Source organism: Lissotriton helveticus, chromosome 12 (assembly GCF_964261635.1).
Source record: "Lissotriton helveticus chromosome 12, aLisHel1.1, whole genome shotgun sequence".
Lineage (NCBI taxonomy): Eukaryota > Metazoa > Chordata > Amphibia > Caudata > Salamandridae > Lissotriton > Lissotriton helveticus.
Window position 1 is genome coordinate 252,206,704 of NC_136073.1, and position 18,154 is coordinate 252,224,857.

Here is an 18,154-nt window from a genome sequence, read left to right on the forward strand (position 1 = left end):
CACCCAATTTGCATCAGAGATTTTGGCCGCAAGACCAGCAATATTCCAAGAGACAGCAAAACATCCTGGCATTTTGCCCACCGGGTTATCTGAGTTTATAGATTCACCTGAAGCCCTAGTATCCTGAGCCGCAGGTGCCCCCGTCAATCACACAGCTCAAGACCGGATAACACTTCATACCTGTTCTGTGTGTTTAAGTTCGACCCATATTGATAGTGTCCAGCACTGGGGCTCCTGTTATAAGTTCCAATGGGTCCGCCTGACCCACAGGGATTAGTGATGTTATAAAGGAATTGAGTCTCTTGCACAGGAGTATAAGGTTCAAGCCCCCGCCTGGTTAAACTCTGTTGTGGTAGAGGTTTGCACAAATGCGCATAAAAGTAACCCAGGGGCGTACACAGATACTGTTCATATTATATACCAGTGCAGAAGCTCTCAAAAGAACAGTTGCCACATGCTGGGGGTGTTTGAAATTTACAACTATACAATACGTCTAAAAAGACCCAGTCTTTTTAGACGGCCCCACCCAGTTTACACGCCTTACTGTCATTATCTGGTCAGAATATGAGATGGGAAAACCACAGTTTTTGTTGAGCCATGACACTGTCTTATTTTTCAAAGAGGTTTGATATTCATCAAAAGGAGATGTGGGATGGGTGCCACAGGGGGGCACATTAGTCAGTACTGCCACAAACGGAGCACAGTCTGGTTGTAAATTAAGATAGCGGTTGTACCTCGGGGGTCTGGGAGCTCTACTGCTTTGGGGGTTTGTAGATGGTTGTTGCTGCGAGGCAGTTGCCACAGGGATATCCGGTCGAATAGGTGTTTCAGACCCTGAAGCCACTGCGACAACAATATTCCCCCTCCCCTTATTTCGTATATCATTAACTTCAGCAATTTCTCTCCCTTTCCCCCCAGAGTGTACATTTCCACTAGATGTTACAATCTTCTGTGACGATAACAGACCACCCAGCCTTGTCACTTCCTTGACTAGGTTATCTATCTTATTGGTTAATGGTTTAATAAGCTCCTCCATTTTTGCTGTTAAAGAAACTTCTAAGTTTTTTATAAGTGAAGCAAGGAAATCAGGAGTTAAATTTACACCATTACCATTACCATTACCATTAGTGCCCGTGAATACAAAAGGGGTTGTTATAGCAGGGCTGATAATTGCCTTACCATCCTTTTGTTTTAGACTTAGAGTTGTTAAGTTTCCCATTCTCCCTTTGAGACAGTGTTCTACAAGTTCTCAGGGGCCTGGTTTCAGGTTGGGTCTCATTCAGCACACCAATATCTGAACTTGACAGCGCCCGTGGGTCAGGATGAACCTCCACATTCACTAAAATGGGCGCTGGAGGTCAGTAGAGATGACATCACTCGTGTTAATTTCACAGTCTTGGGTCAGACTAATAGGGGAATTTTCAGATAGTGTTTCCCCTATCACAGTGCCTTTCCCCAGAGATACACGTCTATCATTATTAATCTGATTTACTTTCCTAACCAGGAAATTGTCTAGAGTAGCAGGGCCCACCATCACTTTGTCAGTTTTGGATTTAGACATTATGAGCAGTGATGATGTTAAACTTCCACGCAAGTACCCTTAAGTCTAAACACTCACAAAAAAAACAAAACGAAAATAACATAATAATAATGAGTAAAATGTCTTACATGCTCATAGCACGTTAGAGGTCCAGAAGAGGCAATATAAAGTTCCTGGCCCAGACCAGTCTCCTCAGGCCTCTGAGGGCCACAGAGGGCCCGCCCTTTGCCCGGGCTTAGCCCCGGTCGCTCCCGCGCGTGTCTCGCGTTGCGAGAGGTGTTCCCTGCTTTTCAGGCGCCTCCAGGCGTGAAGGTAGCGTCAGGGACGCGACTCGGCCGCCGGGGCACCTGGGGGTTGTAGTTCTGTGACCCCGATGGAAGAGATCAGCTACGCCGGTCAGCCGTTCCCCTCACGGCGCTGGACGATGCTGGATAAGCTGTTGCCCTCACGGCAGGTAAGTTCTGCACACAACGCCCCCCCTGAGCGCCCGGCGCTCCCTGCTTTTCAGGCGCCTCCAGGCGCGAAGGTAGCGTCAGGGACGCGACGGGGCCGCCGGGGCACCTGGGGGTTGTAGTTCTGTGATCCCGGTGGAAGAGATCAGCTATGCCGGTCAGCCGTTCCCCTCACGGCGCTGGACGATGCTGGATAAGCCGTTGCCCTCACGGCAGGTAAGTTCTGCACACAACGCCCCCCTGAGCGCTCGGCGCTCCCTGCTTTTCAGGCGCCTCCAGGCACGAAGGTAGCGTCAGGGAGGCGACTCGGCCGCCGGGGCACCTGGGGGTTGTAGTTCTGTGACCCCGGTGGAAGAGATCAGCTATGCCGGTCAGCCGTTCCCCTCACGGCGCTGGACGATGCTGGATAAGCCGTTGCCCTCACGGCAGGTAAGTTCTGCACACAACGCCCCCCTGAGCGCTCGGCGCTCCCTGCTTTTCAGGCGCCTCCAGGCGCGAAGGTAGCGTCAGGGACGCGACTCGGCCGCCGGGGCACCTGGGAGTTGTAGTTCTGTGACCCCGGTGGAAGAGATCAGCTATGCCGGTCAGCCGTTCCCCTCACGGCGCTGGACGATGCTGGATAAGCCGTTGCCCTCATGGCAGGTAAGTTCTGCACACAACGCCCCCCTGAGCGCTCGGCGCTCCCTGCTTTTCAGGCGCCTCCAGGCGCGAAGGTAGCGTCAGGGATGCGACTCGGCCGCTGGGGCACCTGGGGGTTGTAGTTCTGTGACCCCGGTGGAAGAGATCAGCTATGCCGGTCAGCCGTTCCCCTCACGGCGCTGGACGATGCTGGATAAGCCGTTGCCCTCACGGCAGGTAAGTTCTGCACACAACGCCCCTCTACGTTAATTATTTATGCTGTAATATATGGAGTTTATTGAACGCTTCCGTTCCAAATGCTTTTTCCACTTTTCTGTTGCGTCCTTTGCCACAGTACTTGTTGGTGCTAGTCTCCCATTTTGAATATATGACAATACAATGCGTTGCATTACAACGCGGTATGTTGCATCGCAGTTTTTACTTCGCAAGTCGTTGTAATGTTGTGCAGTCTAGTAGTTGGGATGGGAGGAGTATCGGGGCTGGGGGAAGAGGCGGAGCAAGAACAGGAAAGGGGCAGATAGAGTAGGGACAGGCACGCAGAAGGAGGCACATAATAAAGCTCCTCAAAAGATAATCATTTGTCTGTCATTATTCATGTCACGACATGACAACTGGCGACGAGGGTGGGATAGGAAAGTAATTATCCCCAGAACCCAAAGAGAAGCGTCCTGTCCCTGGGCACACCGAAGAAAGAAAAGTTCCTGTGCAGGACTCTTGTGCCCCGAGGAAGCCGCCGCCTGCAGTCCTAGGCCAGCGGTACGTGAGCTGCTGCCCTCAGTGAACCAGCGCAAGTGCAGAGCTGCCTTGCTGGCGACCAACGCGTTAATTCGCGCCAAAAGAAGTCGCGAGTGCGCCCTGTGGACTGGGCCCCGGAGAAGGTACTGAGAGCCCACCTCAGCCCTCCTGAAGTGTCCTGAGGGAGTGGGAAGCGCCAGACGAAGCCAGCGACCCCCGCAGAGGTGCCGGAAGAAAATACCGACATCGGGTCTCACCCCCGATGCGTGAGGAACGGCAAGCGGCAGACAAACGTGAACGGAGCTCGCTCCTGGCCTACCTGGACGGTGAAAGTGGCCTGAAAGTCGAAGCTGAGCTGCAAATACCTGCTGTGTGAGTGAGAGACTCTCGGTGAGTGCCCCATGAGACCGAGTGAGCTGCAGGATGCATGAGAAGTGAAGCCTCGTGGGTGATATGTGGCGGCCATCTTAGAGTCAGGCAGCTGTGTAGGACATCCCTGTGAAGTGCTTGAGCGGCCATTTTGAAGTCAGGCGGCTAACGTTTGAAGCTAGAACAAGCATCTCAAAATCCAAACAAGCATTGATAAATACAAAACAAGCACTGGTGAGTGCAAGGACAAGCAATAATTGCCAGATAAGCATTGGCGAGTGCAAGTGAAGAAAAAAAAGGGTGAACACCTTTAAAGAACACGTGTGTGTTGCTACCACGTCAGTCCAGCCATGTCAACGTCACCCGCTAGAAACGGAGGTGGTGCAGCCGCGGCCGTGGCTGCCCCTGTCGCGCCCATCATCTCACACTTACGCCCCCCTGAACCGTTGATTCTGGTGGCGGGCCGAAGCATGGGCCCTCGGTGGCAGGAGTGGCTGGAAGACTTTGAAGACTACCTAGAAGGGTCGAAAGTCGCAGGAGACAGAGACAAACTAATTGCACTCCGCAATCTTGTTGGCAAAGAAATTGGGAAAGTGATCAAAGAACTACCGACAGATGATAAAGGGACCTATGATAAAGTACGTGATGCACTCAACAGAAAGTTTGTACACAAAAGAAATGTGGACTAAGAGAGGTATGTGTTTCATCAGGCTCGCCAAGACAAAGAGGAAATGATGAGCACCTTCATCTCACGACTGCGTCGACTATCACAGTATTGCAATTTTGACTCCTTTTCCACTGACGATGCCATCCGATTGAAAGTCATCGATGGCTGTCATTCAGAGACCCTTCGCAGCCGGCTGCTGAGAAAGAGTCATAACCTCGACGAGATTGAGGAGATGACGAGAGTGCATGACCAGGCAGAGGAGCATGCGAAAGTCATGGAGACAGGACGGAGTGAGAAAAAGGAGCAGGCGTACTGGACTCAAAGCTCTGGCCCTCAGAGAAGGTCCGGTGATCATCAGAGAAAGTCTCGTCCAGCGTCTAGACACTAGACACACACATCGGAGTCATCAACGCCACGACTCGAGAAGGAGAGGAAAGAGATCGAGCTACACCAGGAAACCAGAACGCCCAAGGAAATGTTATCGATGTGGGTACGATTTTCCACATACAGACACGTGTCCAGCGATGGGACAACAGTGCCGGAAATGCGGGCGCATGAACCATTTCGAAGTCATGTGTGGAGTGTACAACACAGAGAGGAAGAATGAGAAAACTAGATCTCGGACGGATGAAAGGCGACACCACGCAAAGGCCGTGCAAGACAGGGCAGTGTCGTCCTCTGGCTCGTCACATTCCAGCAGAGGGTCTCACAGCTCTCATTGGACCAGAAGGTCTGTGTCCAGGGAATCGAGGTCGAGTTCTCGAGAGACGAAATACACCGACGAATACGTCTGCATGGTGGCTGACCCGGATCAACTAAAAAAGTATCCTCCGTTGGACATTGAAGTGGGGACTCATGCCACTAAATTTGTACTTGATAGTGGGGCATCGCTAAATTACATGCCAGTGACTGAATACAACAAGATGAGACCGCAGCCTACGTTAAGCCCTGCGCACGTCAGAGTGTTCACCTGGATGTCGAAAAAACCACTTCACTGTCTGGGCAAGTTCGCAACGACACTTAAACATGAGTCCACGGCAATTCAAGCCTACATTCACGTCATTCATGGACCGGAGGCTGATTGTCTCCTTAGTTTGCCCACGGCTGAGAGACTTAGACTGGTCAAAATTTTATACCGAGTACATGACAATCCAGATATTGTCCGGAAGTTCCCCAAGCTCTTCCATGGACTTGGCAAAATGAACAAGTGCCTGATTCGCCTACACATAAACAACCAGGTGCGACCTATTGCTCAACATCCACGGCGAGTACCTTTTCACCTACAGCAAGCAGTGGAGGACGAGATTCAGGAACTGCTTCAAGCGGACATTATTGAGAAAACAGACAGTCCCACACCATGGGTGTCCCCAGTTGTGATCGTCCCCAAAAAGGGTACCCCTGAGAAAGTGAGACTATGTGTGGACATGAGGCTTCCCAACACAGCGATAGAACGGGAACGACATCCAGGGCCTCACCTGAGCGACATGATAGCGGCGTTAAATGGAGCCAGGGTATTCTCCAAATTAGATCTCAATAAGGGATATCATCAATTGGAGTTACATGAAAAATCGAGATACATCACAACTTTCGCAACTCATCTGCGCCTATTTCGCTACAAAAGACTAAGTTTCGGAATCTCTTCCGCAGCGGAAATCTTTCAAGAGGTGATACGTCAAACCATCAGGCATATCCCGAATTCCCTAAATTACAGTGACGATATACTGGTGTATGGATCAAATACCCAAGAACATGATCAAGCCCTGGATCGCGTGTGTCATGCTCTCCTGGAAGCGAACTTAACGTTGAACAAAGACAAGTGCGAGTTCCACCAGTCAACACTCAAGTTCTTTGGTCACGTCTTTTCAGGAGCTGGGATGAAGCCTGACCCCGAGAAGGTGACTGCGCTCAACACCACCAAGAGCCCTCAAGATGTCAGCGATGTCAGATCATTCCTGGGCATGGCCAGCTACTGCTCCAGATACATTAAGGACTATGCAACGATTAGTCACCCCCTTCGTGCTCTCACGAAACAGGGGCAACCGTTTGTGTGGAGCCCCTCGTGTTAGAGGGCCTTCCAAGAAATCAAGCAAGCAGTGGAGTCTGCGGATAATCTGGCCTATTTCAACACCAAAAGGAAGGCGGAAATAACCGTGGATGCCAGTCCGGTCGGTCTGGGCGCCATTTTGGCTCAATATGACAACGACACGGAGCGACGCCACATCGTGGCACACGCCAGCCGCAGCCTCTCAGATACAGAGAAAGCCTACTTGCAGCCCGAGAAGGAGAGCCTAGCGGTTGTGTGGGCATGTGAACATTTCCACGTGTTCATCTTTGGCAAACATTTTACCATGATCACGGATCACCAGACCCTTGTCACCATTTTTGGTAACCCCAAGGCCAAGATGCCACCCCGCATTGAAAGATGGGGTCTGAGATTGCAGGAGTACACCTTCACAATCATTCACAAACCCGGGAAGGGTGAGAATCCTGCGGAATACATGTCCAGACACCCACAGGCATCCCATGAATCACGCTCATCGATGGCTGAAGAGTACATACATTTCGTGGTAGGTGTAGCCCGACCGCCCGCAGTTCCCCTAGAAGCAATCAAGGATGCTACGGCCCAAGACAACATCCTCCAGAAAGTAATGCGCCGATTGCGCACACATCGATGGAGACATGAGAGCGTGGACGAAATGAAAGACTCACAGATACGTCACGAGATGCAGGCCTTCCATCATGTCAGGGACAAGCTGTCAACCACCTCAGAAGGGCTCTTGCTGAGGGACCATCGGATCGTCATCCCGAGACAGCTACGTCAAGGAGTGGTTAACCTGGCACATGAAGGTCATAGAGGAGTGGTTGCCACTAAAAGAACATTAAGAGAGAGAGTCTGGTTCCCACAACTAGATCGAATAGTTGAGTCCACTTTAAAAGACTGTCCACAGTGCCAGCTGGTAAAATCAGGCGAGCCTCTAGCTCCTCTTCAGATGACTCCATTGCCGGGAGGAGTATGGCAGGAACTTCTATGGCCCACTCCAATCTGGCCGATATGTGGTGGCAATCATGGATGAATATTCGCGATTCCCAATAGCTCAATTTGTGTCGTCCACCAATGCTTCCAGCACAATAGTGGTACTGGATGAAGTGTTCACTGCATGGGGCGTTCCCAAAGAATGCAACAGACAGACAATGGCCCCCCTTTCAATAGCCATGAATTCAGTGACTTTGCGAAGCATCTAAACGTTTGACATAGAAAGGTTACCCCGTTGTGGCCCCAAGCCAATGGCACCATTGAAAGATTCATGGCCACCCTGAAGAAGACTTTTCAACAGGCCACGCTAAAAAAGAAAGACCTACAGGTGGCTCTGAATGAAGTATTGAGGGCGTATCGAACCACTCCACACGCCACCACCGGGAAATGCCCTGCTACACTCATGCTAGGTCGACCCATCAGGACAAGGATCCCTACATGGGAAGGAGCTCTGGCACCGGTGTCCCCGACACGCACTCATCAAGAAACGGCCATGGCTGACTGTGCGGAGAAGAACAGAAGGAAAATATATGCCGACGCCCGACGGCATGCCAAATCTCCCTCCTTGCAAACAGGAGATTGTGTGGTAGTCAAACAAGAGCAGACCAAGAAAATGGATTGTAGGTTCAAAGATGAACCCCTCACTGTTACCCAGCACAAAGGCACCATGATCACTGCTGAGTCTGAGCAGAGAAGAATTACCCGCAATGCATCTCATTTTCAGAAATGCACACCAGGTATGAAAGAAATACTTGAGAGAGACACAGTGCAACCAGAAGTTGGCGAATCAAGTCAACCAAGCCCATTCCTGAGGTTTGACCGGTCACAGGAAAATGCGCTGACCGACACCGAAGCACGTCTAAGGCCACGAAGAGACATAATCAAGCCAAAGAGACTGATTGAGGAAATGGACTAGAAGCTGTTCAAGTTATTTGTTAACAAAGGGGGAGATGTAATGTTGTGCAGTCTAGTAGTTGGGATGGGAGGAGTATCGGGCTGGGGGAAGAGGCGGAGCAAGAACAGGAAAGGGGCAGATAGAGTAGGGACAGGCACGCAGAAGGAGGCACATAATAAAGCTCCTCAAAAGATAATCATTTGTCTGTCATTATTCATGTCACGACATGACAGTCGTTACAATGACTTGCGCTGGGGGCGCTGGTCTTTGTAATAGTATGATTTACTATTTCAACTCCAGTCTGTGCAGACAGTAGGGAAGGTGTTGGAATAGTTTATCATACTATTCCCTAGTGTACAGCGCCATCCAGGTAAGTCGTAACGACTTGCGTTGTGAAAACCGCAATGTAAAAGTATCGAGTTGTTAAGGTTGCGTAGTAAAGGATGTCTCCCATTTTGAATGCATTATTGCAAACTGTTTTTTCAGAATTCAAGTGATTGCTATACTATGTGTAATCTTTAGACAAAATCCATTCTGAAGGAAACCTACAAGACCTTCTACTCCATCACTGGGGAAGGAGCAGACAAGCCGCCTAAGGGTCTTTTCACTTGCGAGAGGAACACCGGGCTGTTGTTTGTAAACAACCCTCTGGACCGCGAAAAGAAGGATCGATATGTGGTGAGATATAATTTGCTCTGCTTCTCTCTTGCATATGACATGGTGCTCATTGATGACGTCTCAGGTTGCTGGGTACTTGAAATCTTGTCTTGTTGATCTGCGTCCACTTTGTCACTTTATGGATTGTATGGCCTGTTTGAATCCTGTAGATGAGATACAATATAAAAGCTCAATCTGTGGGTGGATTCTTCGCTTAGGTGGCAGAATTCGGCAGTATTGTGTTCGGCTCTGTTAAGCCAATTCCTTCATTTCCAAATGGTTTTACCTTTTGAGCTACTTATTTCCCCAACTGGGTTTGTATTTTTTGGTGGTGCCCCAATGAAGTGTAAAGGACAGGGTTACGAATATAGTAACTACGTTCTTTGCAAATCAATGATCCTGCTTGTTTTAGCTTGGCCAACAAGATGTATATTGGGTTTGTTGCACCATCTGTTACATTGATCACCATGTGTGCGATGAAAGGACTCGACAGGAGAGCAGCACTGGTTCCTCCTTGGTGTGCTGGAAAAATGTCCTGGTGTCATGAGCATCGTCATTAGTCTAATGCTGTTGAACCACATTCAGGGAAAGTAACTAGCATAAGAATCTAAGCTACCTTAGTCTGTTTGGATTCTATAGAGCAGCAGGAGAACTATAGATAGTAACTTCGTTTGAGGTGCAATAAATATCATCTTGCCCCTCCCTTTGTGATATGTGAGTGATGAAAACAAAGTTTTTAGCGTGTTAATACCAAGCTCTACATTTTTGTCTGCAACTTAAATGCATGTGTGCAATTTCTCTTTTTAGGTCCAGCTGTCTTGACAATTATGTAGTCCCAAAAAATCAGGATAAAAAAAATATACATATGGATGGAGATAGAGGAGTTATCAGTTAACCATCTTAAATAAGTTGTTTGTTCACATGTCATTCACATTTTTCTGCTGCCCAACGCAGCCAATAGCATGAGGCAGTTGGTCAACCTGCTTTAGCAGTTGGCTCTCTTCACGGTGAGTAATGCCATTTTGCCAGCTAGAAATTAGTCCACTTCAGGGCCAGGACTGGTAGACCAATATTATTTATTTAGGCTTTCCTTTATTCTTTCTTACTTTTTTTTTGCGAATAGTCATTTTGACTTAGCTTTTTTTGCCAACATATGCACTTCACCTTTAGAATCAATCATTTTTATTATTCGGGAAGGAACACAGCCCAGCTGCCTACATCAACTTGCCGGCAGGGCGGATTCGTACAGGAAATACACAGCGTCTGGGTCTACACCCCGGAGGTCGACCCCGCGCAACTGAAGGAACTCCGCCGCCCCACCTGCGTTAGAGCCTCCGCTTTTTTTTTTTTTAAAAAGGGAAAGATTCAAAAGAAAACAGGAAAAACAAGACCTCCCCCTCCCTAGCCCAAAGCCCATCCAAAACCTCCCTCCCCCCAACCTCCCAAACCCACTCCGCTCCGCATCAGCTTCCTTAGACACCAATTGCCCCTAGGGTTCTATCCGCTCCCTCTGCCTGCATGCAACGGTTCTTCAAGTGACTGGTGTGGCACCTACAGCTTCCAAAGGTATAAGTTGTCGGACTTGCAAATACTTTGGGCACGTCACTTCCCGAAAGTCTTTGGACAATAGCTGTAAAAATGGACCCCAGAGTCTAGCATACTCCGAGCCCTTCCCATCTATACTCAAAGAGAGGCGCTTCATAGCAAGGGTGTGCCACAACCGTTGGATCCAATCTCTAGAATCAGGTATTACCGGAGAACCCCACTGAGCCAAAAGAACAAAGCCAATGCAATTTGTCTGCCCCCAAGTGAGCGCAAAGGGAAAAATTTAGGATGGGGTAGCCCTAGCAGCGTGTGCTCAGGCAGCCGAGGAAGTGTAATCTGAAAAGCAGCATCTAGCTCGTCAAGGACTGTGGCCCAACAGCGTTCCAGCTTCATACAGCGCCATAGCAAATGTATCAGGTTCCCAGTCATCCCACAACCGCTCCAGCAGAGGCCAGACTTCGCCTTGTCCCACATCTTGATGCGTGCAGGGGTATAGTACCAATAGGTCGCTGTCTTGTCGGCCGATTCAGTCCCTGCAGTGTTAGAGGTCGTGTGGTGCGCCCTATATAACACTGGCTCCCATTCTTTGGCCGAGAGAGGATGCCCTAACTCCACTTCCCAGCGGACCTGCGCTTTTGTACGTTGCTTCCGCGAGCAGCGCAGAATCATCGCGTAAAGCTCCAAGATGAGGCTCCGATCATCTTTTTTGCAGACTAGCCAACATTCAAAGATCGTTAGCGGCCGAGACATGAGGGCCACATTGGCTGGGTGGGTCCTCCAATGTGCTACTTGTGCGTGGTAGAACACATCCTCCTTGCGCAGTTGAAAGTATTCCGAACGCAATGTGGGAAACGGGATCAGCCCGTCAAGATCAAAGAGTGAGCCCACTCGTTTGCAGCCTTCCTCTCACCAGCGATGGAAGACCGGTGATGCACAGCCCTGTGGGAAGTCAGGGTTATCTACTATGGGTGTCATTGGGGAGGGGAAGAAAGTCCAGCCTTTACGCAGCTCCATCTGATCCCAAGCTTTTAGCGTCGGAGATGTCACAGGGGAGGAATACAATCCCCATGCCTTACGCTTACGCGGCAGCCATAGCTCTCGTCAAATATTACATCCAGCAACTTTCTGGTCCATAAAGTTCCAGTGTTTACTGGACATAGGCCTATTCCATTCTACTATGTACCTAAGGCAGGATGCCTGTAAGTATGCAGCGAGCAGAGGGAAACCCAGTCCCCCAGCCGCTTTCGGGGTAGTAGTCACTGCAAACGCGAAGCGCGGTCTCTTGGAGTTCCATAAGAACTTGTTGAGGAGACCCTGAAGTCTCCGGAGCATGCCTGGCGGTGGACTCAGGGGCAACATCTGAAAAAGATAGAGTATGCGGGGAAGCACCGTCATCTTGATTGCGGCCAGTCTCTGGAACCAAGCCAATTTAAGGCGGGACCAGTGGGAGAGGGTCTTAGTAACTTGTTCAGCTAATAGGGTATAATTTAAAGTAAGGGTTCTGGCTAGGGTCGGAGCTAGTCGTATACCCAAGTACGTGATGTCCGATTGTACCCATTCTAAGGGAAAGTCCCTCTGCAGGTCTACTACACCAGCGTCCGACATCGCAGAGAAGAGTGGGGGTTAGTCAGAGTAAAGATGACGTTGTCCGCATATAGAGCGATTTTATGGACATCGGCCGCGAAACGGATCCCTGAAATAGCAGCGTGAGAGCGCACGCGCTGGGCAAAAGGCTCCATGTAGAGCGCAAAAAGTAACGGGGAGAGGGGGCACCCCTGCCGCGTCCCCCTAGTGATGGGAAAGGAGGCATATCGACACCCATTCACCCGCACCACCGCTGTAGGAACTGCATAGAGGCACTGAATCCACCTCAGGAAGTTATCGCCTATACCAAAAGCCCGCAGTACCTCGAACATATAGCCCCAGTCGACACGATCGAACGCTTTCTCCGCATCAATGGAAAGTAGGAAGGCCTGCGTCCTAGAGCGGTTCACCAGGTCCAGAAGATGGAGCAGTCTCTTAGTGTTATCACCCCCTTGCCTAGTTGGTATAAACCCCGCTTGATCGGGATCGATCACTCCATCCATCAGAGGGCTAAGCCTCACAGCCAACACCCCAGCAAACAATTTAGCATCAATGTTGAGAAGTGAAATTGGCCAATAGGAGCCACATTCCGTAGGGTCTTTATCTGGCTTGAGAATGACCGTTATGGCTGCTTCAGTCATGGAGGGAGTTACCACCCCGGTGTCGAGGAAGGAATTGAAGAGGCGAGTCAGAAGAGGAGCCAGCTCCCTACAGTACGTTTTATAAAACCCTTCTGGCCCAGGTGATTTAGCTAACTTCAGCCGCGCGATGGCTGAGATAACCTCCTCCACACGTATCTCCGCGTCTAGCGTGTCGGCCAAGTCCCGATATAGAGGCGTGATACCAGACGATGCAAGATACTCCTGTATGCTCCCAGGTGCTGTGTCCTCTTTCTGATAGAGCGATTGATAAAAGCGGCGGAAGGCGCTAACAATGGCAGCATCAGCAGTGTGGGTCTGCGCTTGATGATCTTTGATTGCTTGGATAGAGTGTGACTGCGCATGAGCGCGTAAACGATGCGCAAGCATCCTACTCCCTTTATCCCCGCATAAGTAGAATTTATGTTGCAAGCGCAATAAGGCATGAGCCGCTCTATCGAGATCCAGGTGTTTGAGCATACGTCTTTTCGTCTCCAGTTCTCTCCACTCCCTTGGAGCCCCCGTTCTCTTGTGTATCGCCTGCAGGCCACGCACGTCTCCCTCCAGCTCCGCACGTTTCTCCCTGCGCAGCCTAGCATACGTAGCCGAAAGAGCTATAAAGTCTCCCCTAACCACTAGCTTCAGAGCTTCCCAAATCGAGGCTAGCGGAGTGTCCTCCACCATATTTTCCGCCAGGTAAAGAGTGATAGTGTCACAAATCTTCGACACCACAGAGTCAGAGTGCAACATGGAGTCCCGAAGGCGCCAACCGGCCGAAGGTGGTCGGACGCCACTGAACGAAACCTCTACAGATATGAGTGCGTGATCAGAAAGGGAGCGTGGCGTGATATCCGCAGCAGATAAATGGGGCAGCAAGGAGGATGAAGCCAAAAAGTGATCGAGGCGCGCAAATATCTTATGAGCAGCTGAATAGTAGGCGTAATCGCGCTCTTGGGAATGTTGGACGCGCCACACGTCATGCAAGCCCCCCTCTGAAAGCCACTGTTTCCCTTCTTGTGACCAAGCGCCAGTTTGGTGTGATCGCTGCTCCGACCTATCTATCCCCCCTCCATCACAAGATTTAGGTCTCGACCCACCAAGATCTGTGTATTTTGGGGATGCCAATACCTGCGCAAGGGCTGCACGCAGACAGGATTCTTGCTGAACAGTGGGAGCGTAAATAGACCCTATCGTGAACATCGACACGCCACACTGAACTCTCACAGCTAGAAACCTTCCTCTAATGTCAACTTCCTGGGAGAGCACCTTACAATGCATGCGGGCACTAAATAGCAGCGCAACCCCATTCTTCTTATTCGGGCCAGAGGACCAAAGCTGTAGTGGAAAACGCTTATCCTTCATGCGCCGGACATCTTTAGAAAGGAGATGCGTTTCTTGTAGGAGGCACACATCACTGTCAGCATTTTCCAAGAAGGACAGAATCGCAGCACGTTTCACTGGGCTGTTGAGTCCTCGGGCATTGAGGCTCACCACTTTCAAATCCCTGGTCATTCTACGTTAAACAGAGGAACAGAGCTATCACCCATTACTGCGCCTAGGCCCACAACGCATAGTAGGGACAACACAAGCCTCCGGGGAACCTCCCCTAATACCCCTGAGCGTGGATGCTGAGCCCTCCAGACCCTACTCATAACCCCCCTTAGCTGATGCGGAGCACCCAAACCCACCCCTACCTCCCCCGCCCACCTCTCCCTCCCTCCCCCAAACAAGGAAAACCCCAAAGCCCCAGGACCCAACAATACGAGAAAAAGGAACAAACAATAGTCCGTTAAACAGGCCCCATAAGCAGGGGAACATGGCTCCAACTAACCCTGTACCCAGTTCCTGATACAGGACATCTCCCCAGACAAGGACACATGCATGTCACTCATCTGTTCTTCGTGGACAGTCTCCTCCGGCGCCAGCTACAGGCCCTGGAAGGCCCCAGCAAAAGATCTGAGTCTCATGTGCCCCCTGGAGCGCCCGCCACCAATGCCACGGAAGCCACCGCGGCTCCCCTCTCTCTCAAGCTCACCGACAGGTCAGGTTTCGTCGCTGGCGCCGGCTTGCCGACCCTCTGCCACTCCGTGGAGCGCCGCCGTCGTCTGTTGGGAAAGCCGCCGCTTTCAGTCGGGGTAGTGGGCCTTTCCAAGCCCAGAATATCAAGGGCCGCTTCCAGCGACCGGACCTGGATCAGCTTGGATTTCCATTTGAAGATAAGCCTGAACGGATGCCCCCACGAGTAGGGAACACCCTGCTCCCTCAGATAGTTAGTGACAGGCTTAAAGTCTCTCCGTTTAATCAAGGTAGAGGCCGCTAGGTCTTGAAACAGGGCGGTGGTCTCAAAATTGAAGGGGAGTAAGGTCGCGTGCCTTTCTCAGAATCCTTTCCTTAAGCTGAAAGTAATCCGAATGTTATTTCGCCGAGATCTGTTCTCCAAATCCTCGGTGTGGGCTTGTAGGTTCAGGTTCTGCTCCGTGAGGCGGATTACATCTGCTGAAGCCGATGAACATCCTCCGCCGTCCCCAGATTGTGCTCCTCCAATGTCGCGACTCGCTCCCCCACACCATCCACGTCCCGCCGCAACTCTCTCAGGTCAGACGCAAGCTGGGAGCGTAGTTCCGTGATGTCCTCTTTAATGGCAGTAAACAACTCCAGCATGAAGGCCTTGGTTGCTGGCGCATCGTTGTCATCTCGTCTCGGGGACTTGTCAGCAGCCGGCGAGACAGGCTGCAGAGAGGCCTTCTGGTTGCTGTCCTTCGTCGGCTTGTCTTTCTTGAGCCTGGCTGCCGCCATTTTATCTCCTTCGGGGCCCACAGCCAGGGCAGCAATGGAGGGAGTGCTAGTCAAAGATCAGTCTCCCCCTACAAACTCGCCGTCACTGCAGGCCCGCACTCTCAGGCTCTAGTGCAGGCCGGGATGTCACGCCCTGAGGGCCCAGGTGGCAGCGGCCCGCAAACGTTCTCGCGCCACACAAGGCCAACTGGGGATTCCTGTACTCTTGTGGCCCCGGATTCACAAAGTCCAGCTGGGGGGGAAGAGGCTCACTCCCGCAGGTGTCCCACTGTCTGCCAGATGGTTGATTAAGGCCACTAGGGCCGGCCCAGAGCTACTTCCACAGCCACGACCTCAAGCCCCAGCGAGCAAGGGCCACCACGATCTCCACTGGGCTCCACTCGGGATAGGCCTCCACTTCAGGCGGGAAGCGTCTCTCTCCAGGCGTTTCGCGCCGCCGCGGACCGTGCCAGGGACAGGTGAAGGGACCCGCCTCCACCCCTAGGCCCACTGGGATTCTCGGCGCCAAAATCACCGCCTCACAACTCCTCTCGGGGTCAGAAGGAGCACTTCGCCATATACTGCTGCCTGTAGCCGTCCGCCGGTCGCGGACCGTATAGCAGGTGACTCATGAGGTCTCTCCCCCATTCCTCACCTCTGGGGGCCGTGCTGGCGTAAGAAAGAGGGACTCCGCACCTCCGGCGGGTGGCGGGCAGCTCCGGAACCCGCGTCTGCCACTGAGCTGTCCCGCTCACCGCTGCTCCCTCCGCTTCGGCGTCCCAGCGGGGCTCCTCCGCCACACCGGTCACCGCTGCCACTCTCCCCACTCTGGGCTAAGGACTCCCAGATGGCAGCTTCAATGCCCAGCGACCGCCGCTCCAATCACACCAGCGGTGCAGAGCAGGCCGTTCCGATCCTGGGCTTACCGGCCGCCCCCTTCCGCTGGCCACGCGACTCTCCTGGCTCGCCGCTCGCCTGGGCCGCACCGTGGCTTGACTCCGCTCCCCAACTTCGATTCGGGAAATAAAGTAACACAGCTCTGCCAGACAGCCTCAGGGTACGGAGTACCGCTATTCCTCGCGTGGATGGGCACCTTTCAGGGCGATACACAAGGCTGTAAAACGTGCGGCGCCGGAGGGACTGGAAGACACGTCCTACTCCGCCGCCATCTTGGCCACGCCCCCTGCATTTCACCTTTAGACAGCAGCATTTTTATTTTTTATTAATTTTACACTTTTAATGTTTATTGTATGTGTGCAGAAACAAACGCAAGCTTGCCAATGCCAGAACTATTGGTTTGCCAACGTTTGTTTTAAAATGCAGCAATTTGTTGGTGTAATTAAAAAAAATCCCCATAGGTGGTGCTCTGCTTTTGCTTAAGCAAAGGCAACCGTTGTGTGTTTATTTCAAAGTATGTTACAAATATGTTATATTTTAAGCTCTTGTCTTCTGGCTTGGTACCATAAATGACAGCAGTCCTTGGTGCTTTCATCGAAATTCCAATCTTAAATTTATGGTTCACCCTTGGATTAAGAAACCTTGCGCATGGGTGCATGTTCAGTTCCATTTGAGCACTTTGGGTGTGTTTAACACTTTTTTCTTCACTTAGACCAGCCTCTTGCTTCAGTCGGTTAAAAAAGCATAGATTACTTCACAATCCAAGCTCTTCCCTTAGCGTGGTATTTGCATGCAATGGTTTACTCTCGGTGTGTTCTCTACAGCTGACCGTTCACGTTGACTCTGAGAATGGGATGCCTGCAAAGGAGCCTGTGGAAATCATGATCGATGTTTTGGATCAGAACGACAACCCCCCAGTGTTCACAGAATCAGTCTTGAGGGGTTCTGTAGCCGAGATGGCAATGCCAGGTAATGATGTGTTTATAAACTACAGTTTATATAATTGTCTTTTCTATTGCACATCCGGCAATAGCGGTTTTGTCAGTTTTTTAGGTCGAAGCCTACCCTGCAGCGCAGCTGTCTGGTTGCGAAAGTCATCTTGTGCACAATCTGAAAGCTTCCCTGGGAATGCATTCCTCTGATTGCTTACCATTGGCATTGTAACTTACATTTTCTTTCTTTTTATTTGCTGGCTTTATTTATTTTAGGTTGTCCAGCATGTGTTTTCCATTCTCATGGAGCATAGCCTGTTTTCCACCTCTCCTTCTAATCTTCCACAAGTGCTCATTTTCTGTAAACAAGCCTTCACATTTATTTTCTTGACACATTTGCTGTGCTTTCAAAGACAGAGGTCAAATGTTAGGCTCTGTCTTCAGAGGGAGCTTGGTGTTAACTTTTATTTCTCTGACTTCAAAGTTAGAGGATTTATGTAACAGTCCTGTTTGGTACTGGGGGTGGGAAAGAAAACGCTTTTTCTAGCACACAACAAAATATAAATGTCTATAAATGAACTGCAAATATTTCAGAATACATCAGAATTCGAAAAGCACAAATGAAGCATATTATTGGGGTAATTCTGAAGTGTGGTGGAAACAAATATTTGAATGCGATCAAAACAAATAAATTCAATCGGTGATGCTATTTCAACATATTATAGTTTGTGCGCTGAATAGTTAATCAGTAAAACTATATGTCTGTGCAATTGTAATGTTCATTTCAATTGTAAA

General features: G+C 50.6%; 1 protein-coding gene across 5 annotated transcripts in view; it reads left to right on the forward strand.

Annotated features, from left to right (window-relative positions):
• LOC144799661 (blastomere cadherin-like) overlaps positions 1-18,154 on the forward strand; it is a 717,354-nt gene that overhangs the window by 441,189 nt on the left and 258,011 nt on the right. For 4 of the 5 annotated variants that reach the window (XM_078671127.1, XM_078671126.1, XM_078671124.1 and 1 more), the window contains 2 exons: positions 8,854-9,009; positions 17,252-17,396. In XM_078671127.1, the coding sequence (XP_078527253.1) occupies positions 8,854-9,009; positions 17,252-17,396 (301 nt within the window). The remainder of the gene's footprint in view (positions 1-8,853; positions 9,010-17,251; positions 17,397-18,154) is intronic. The other variant, XM_078671125.1, reaches the window with a different exon arrangement.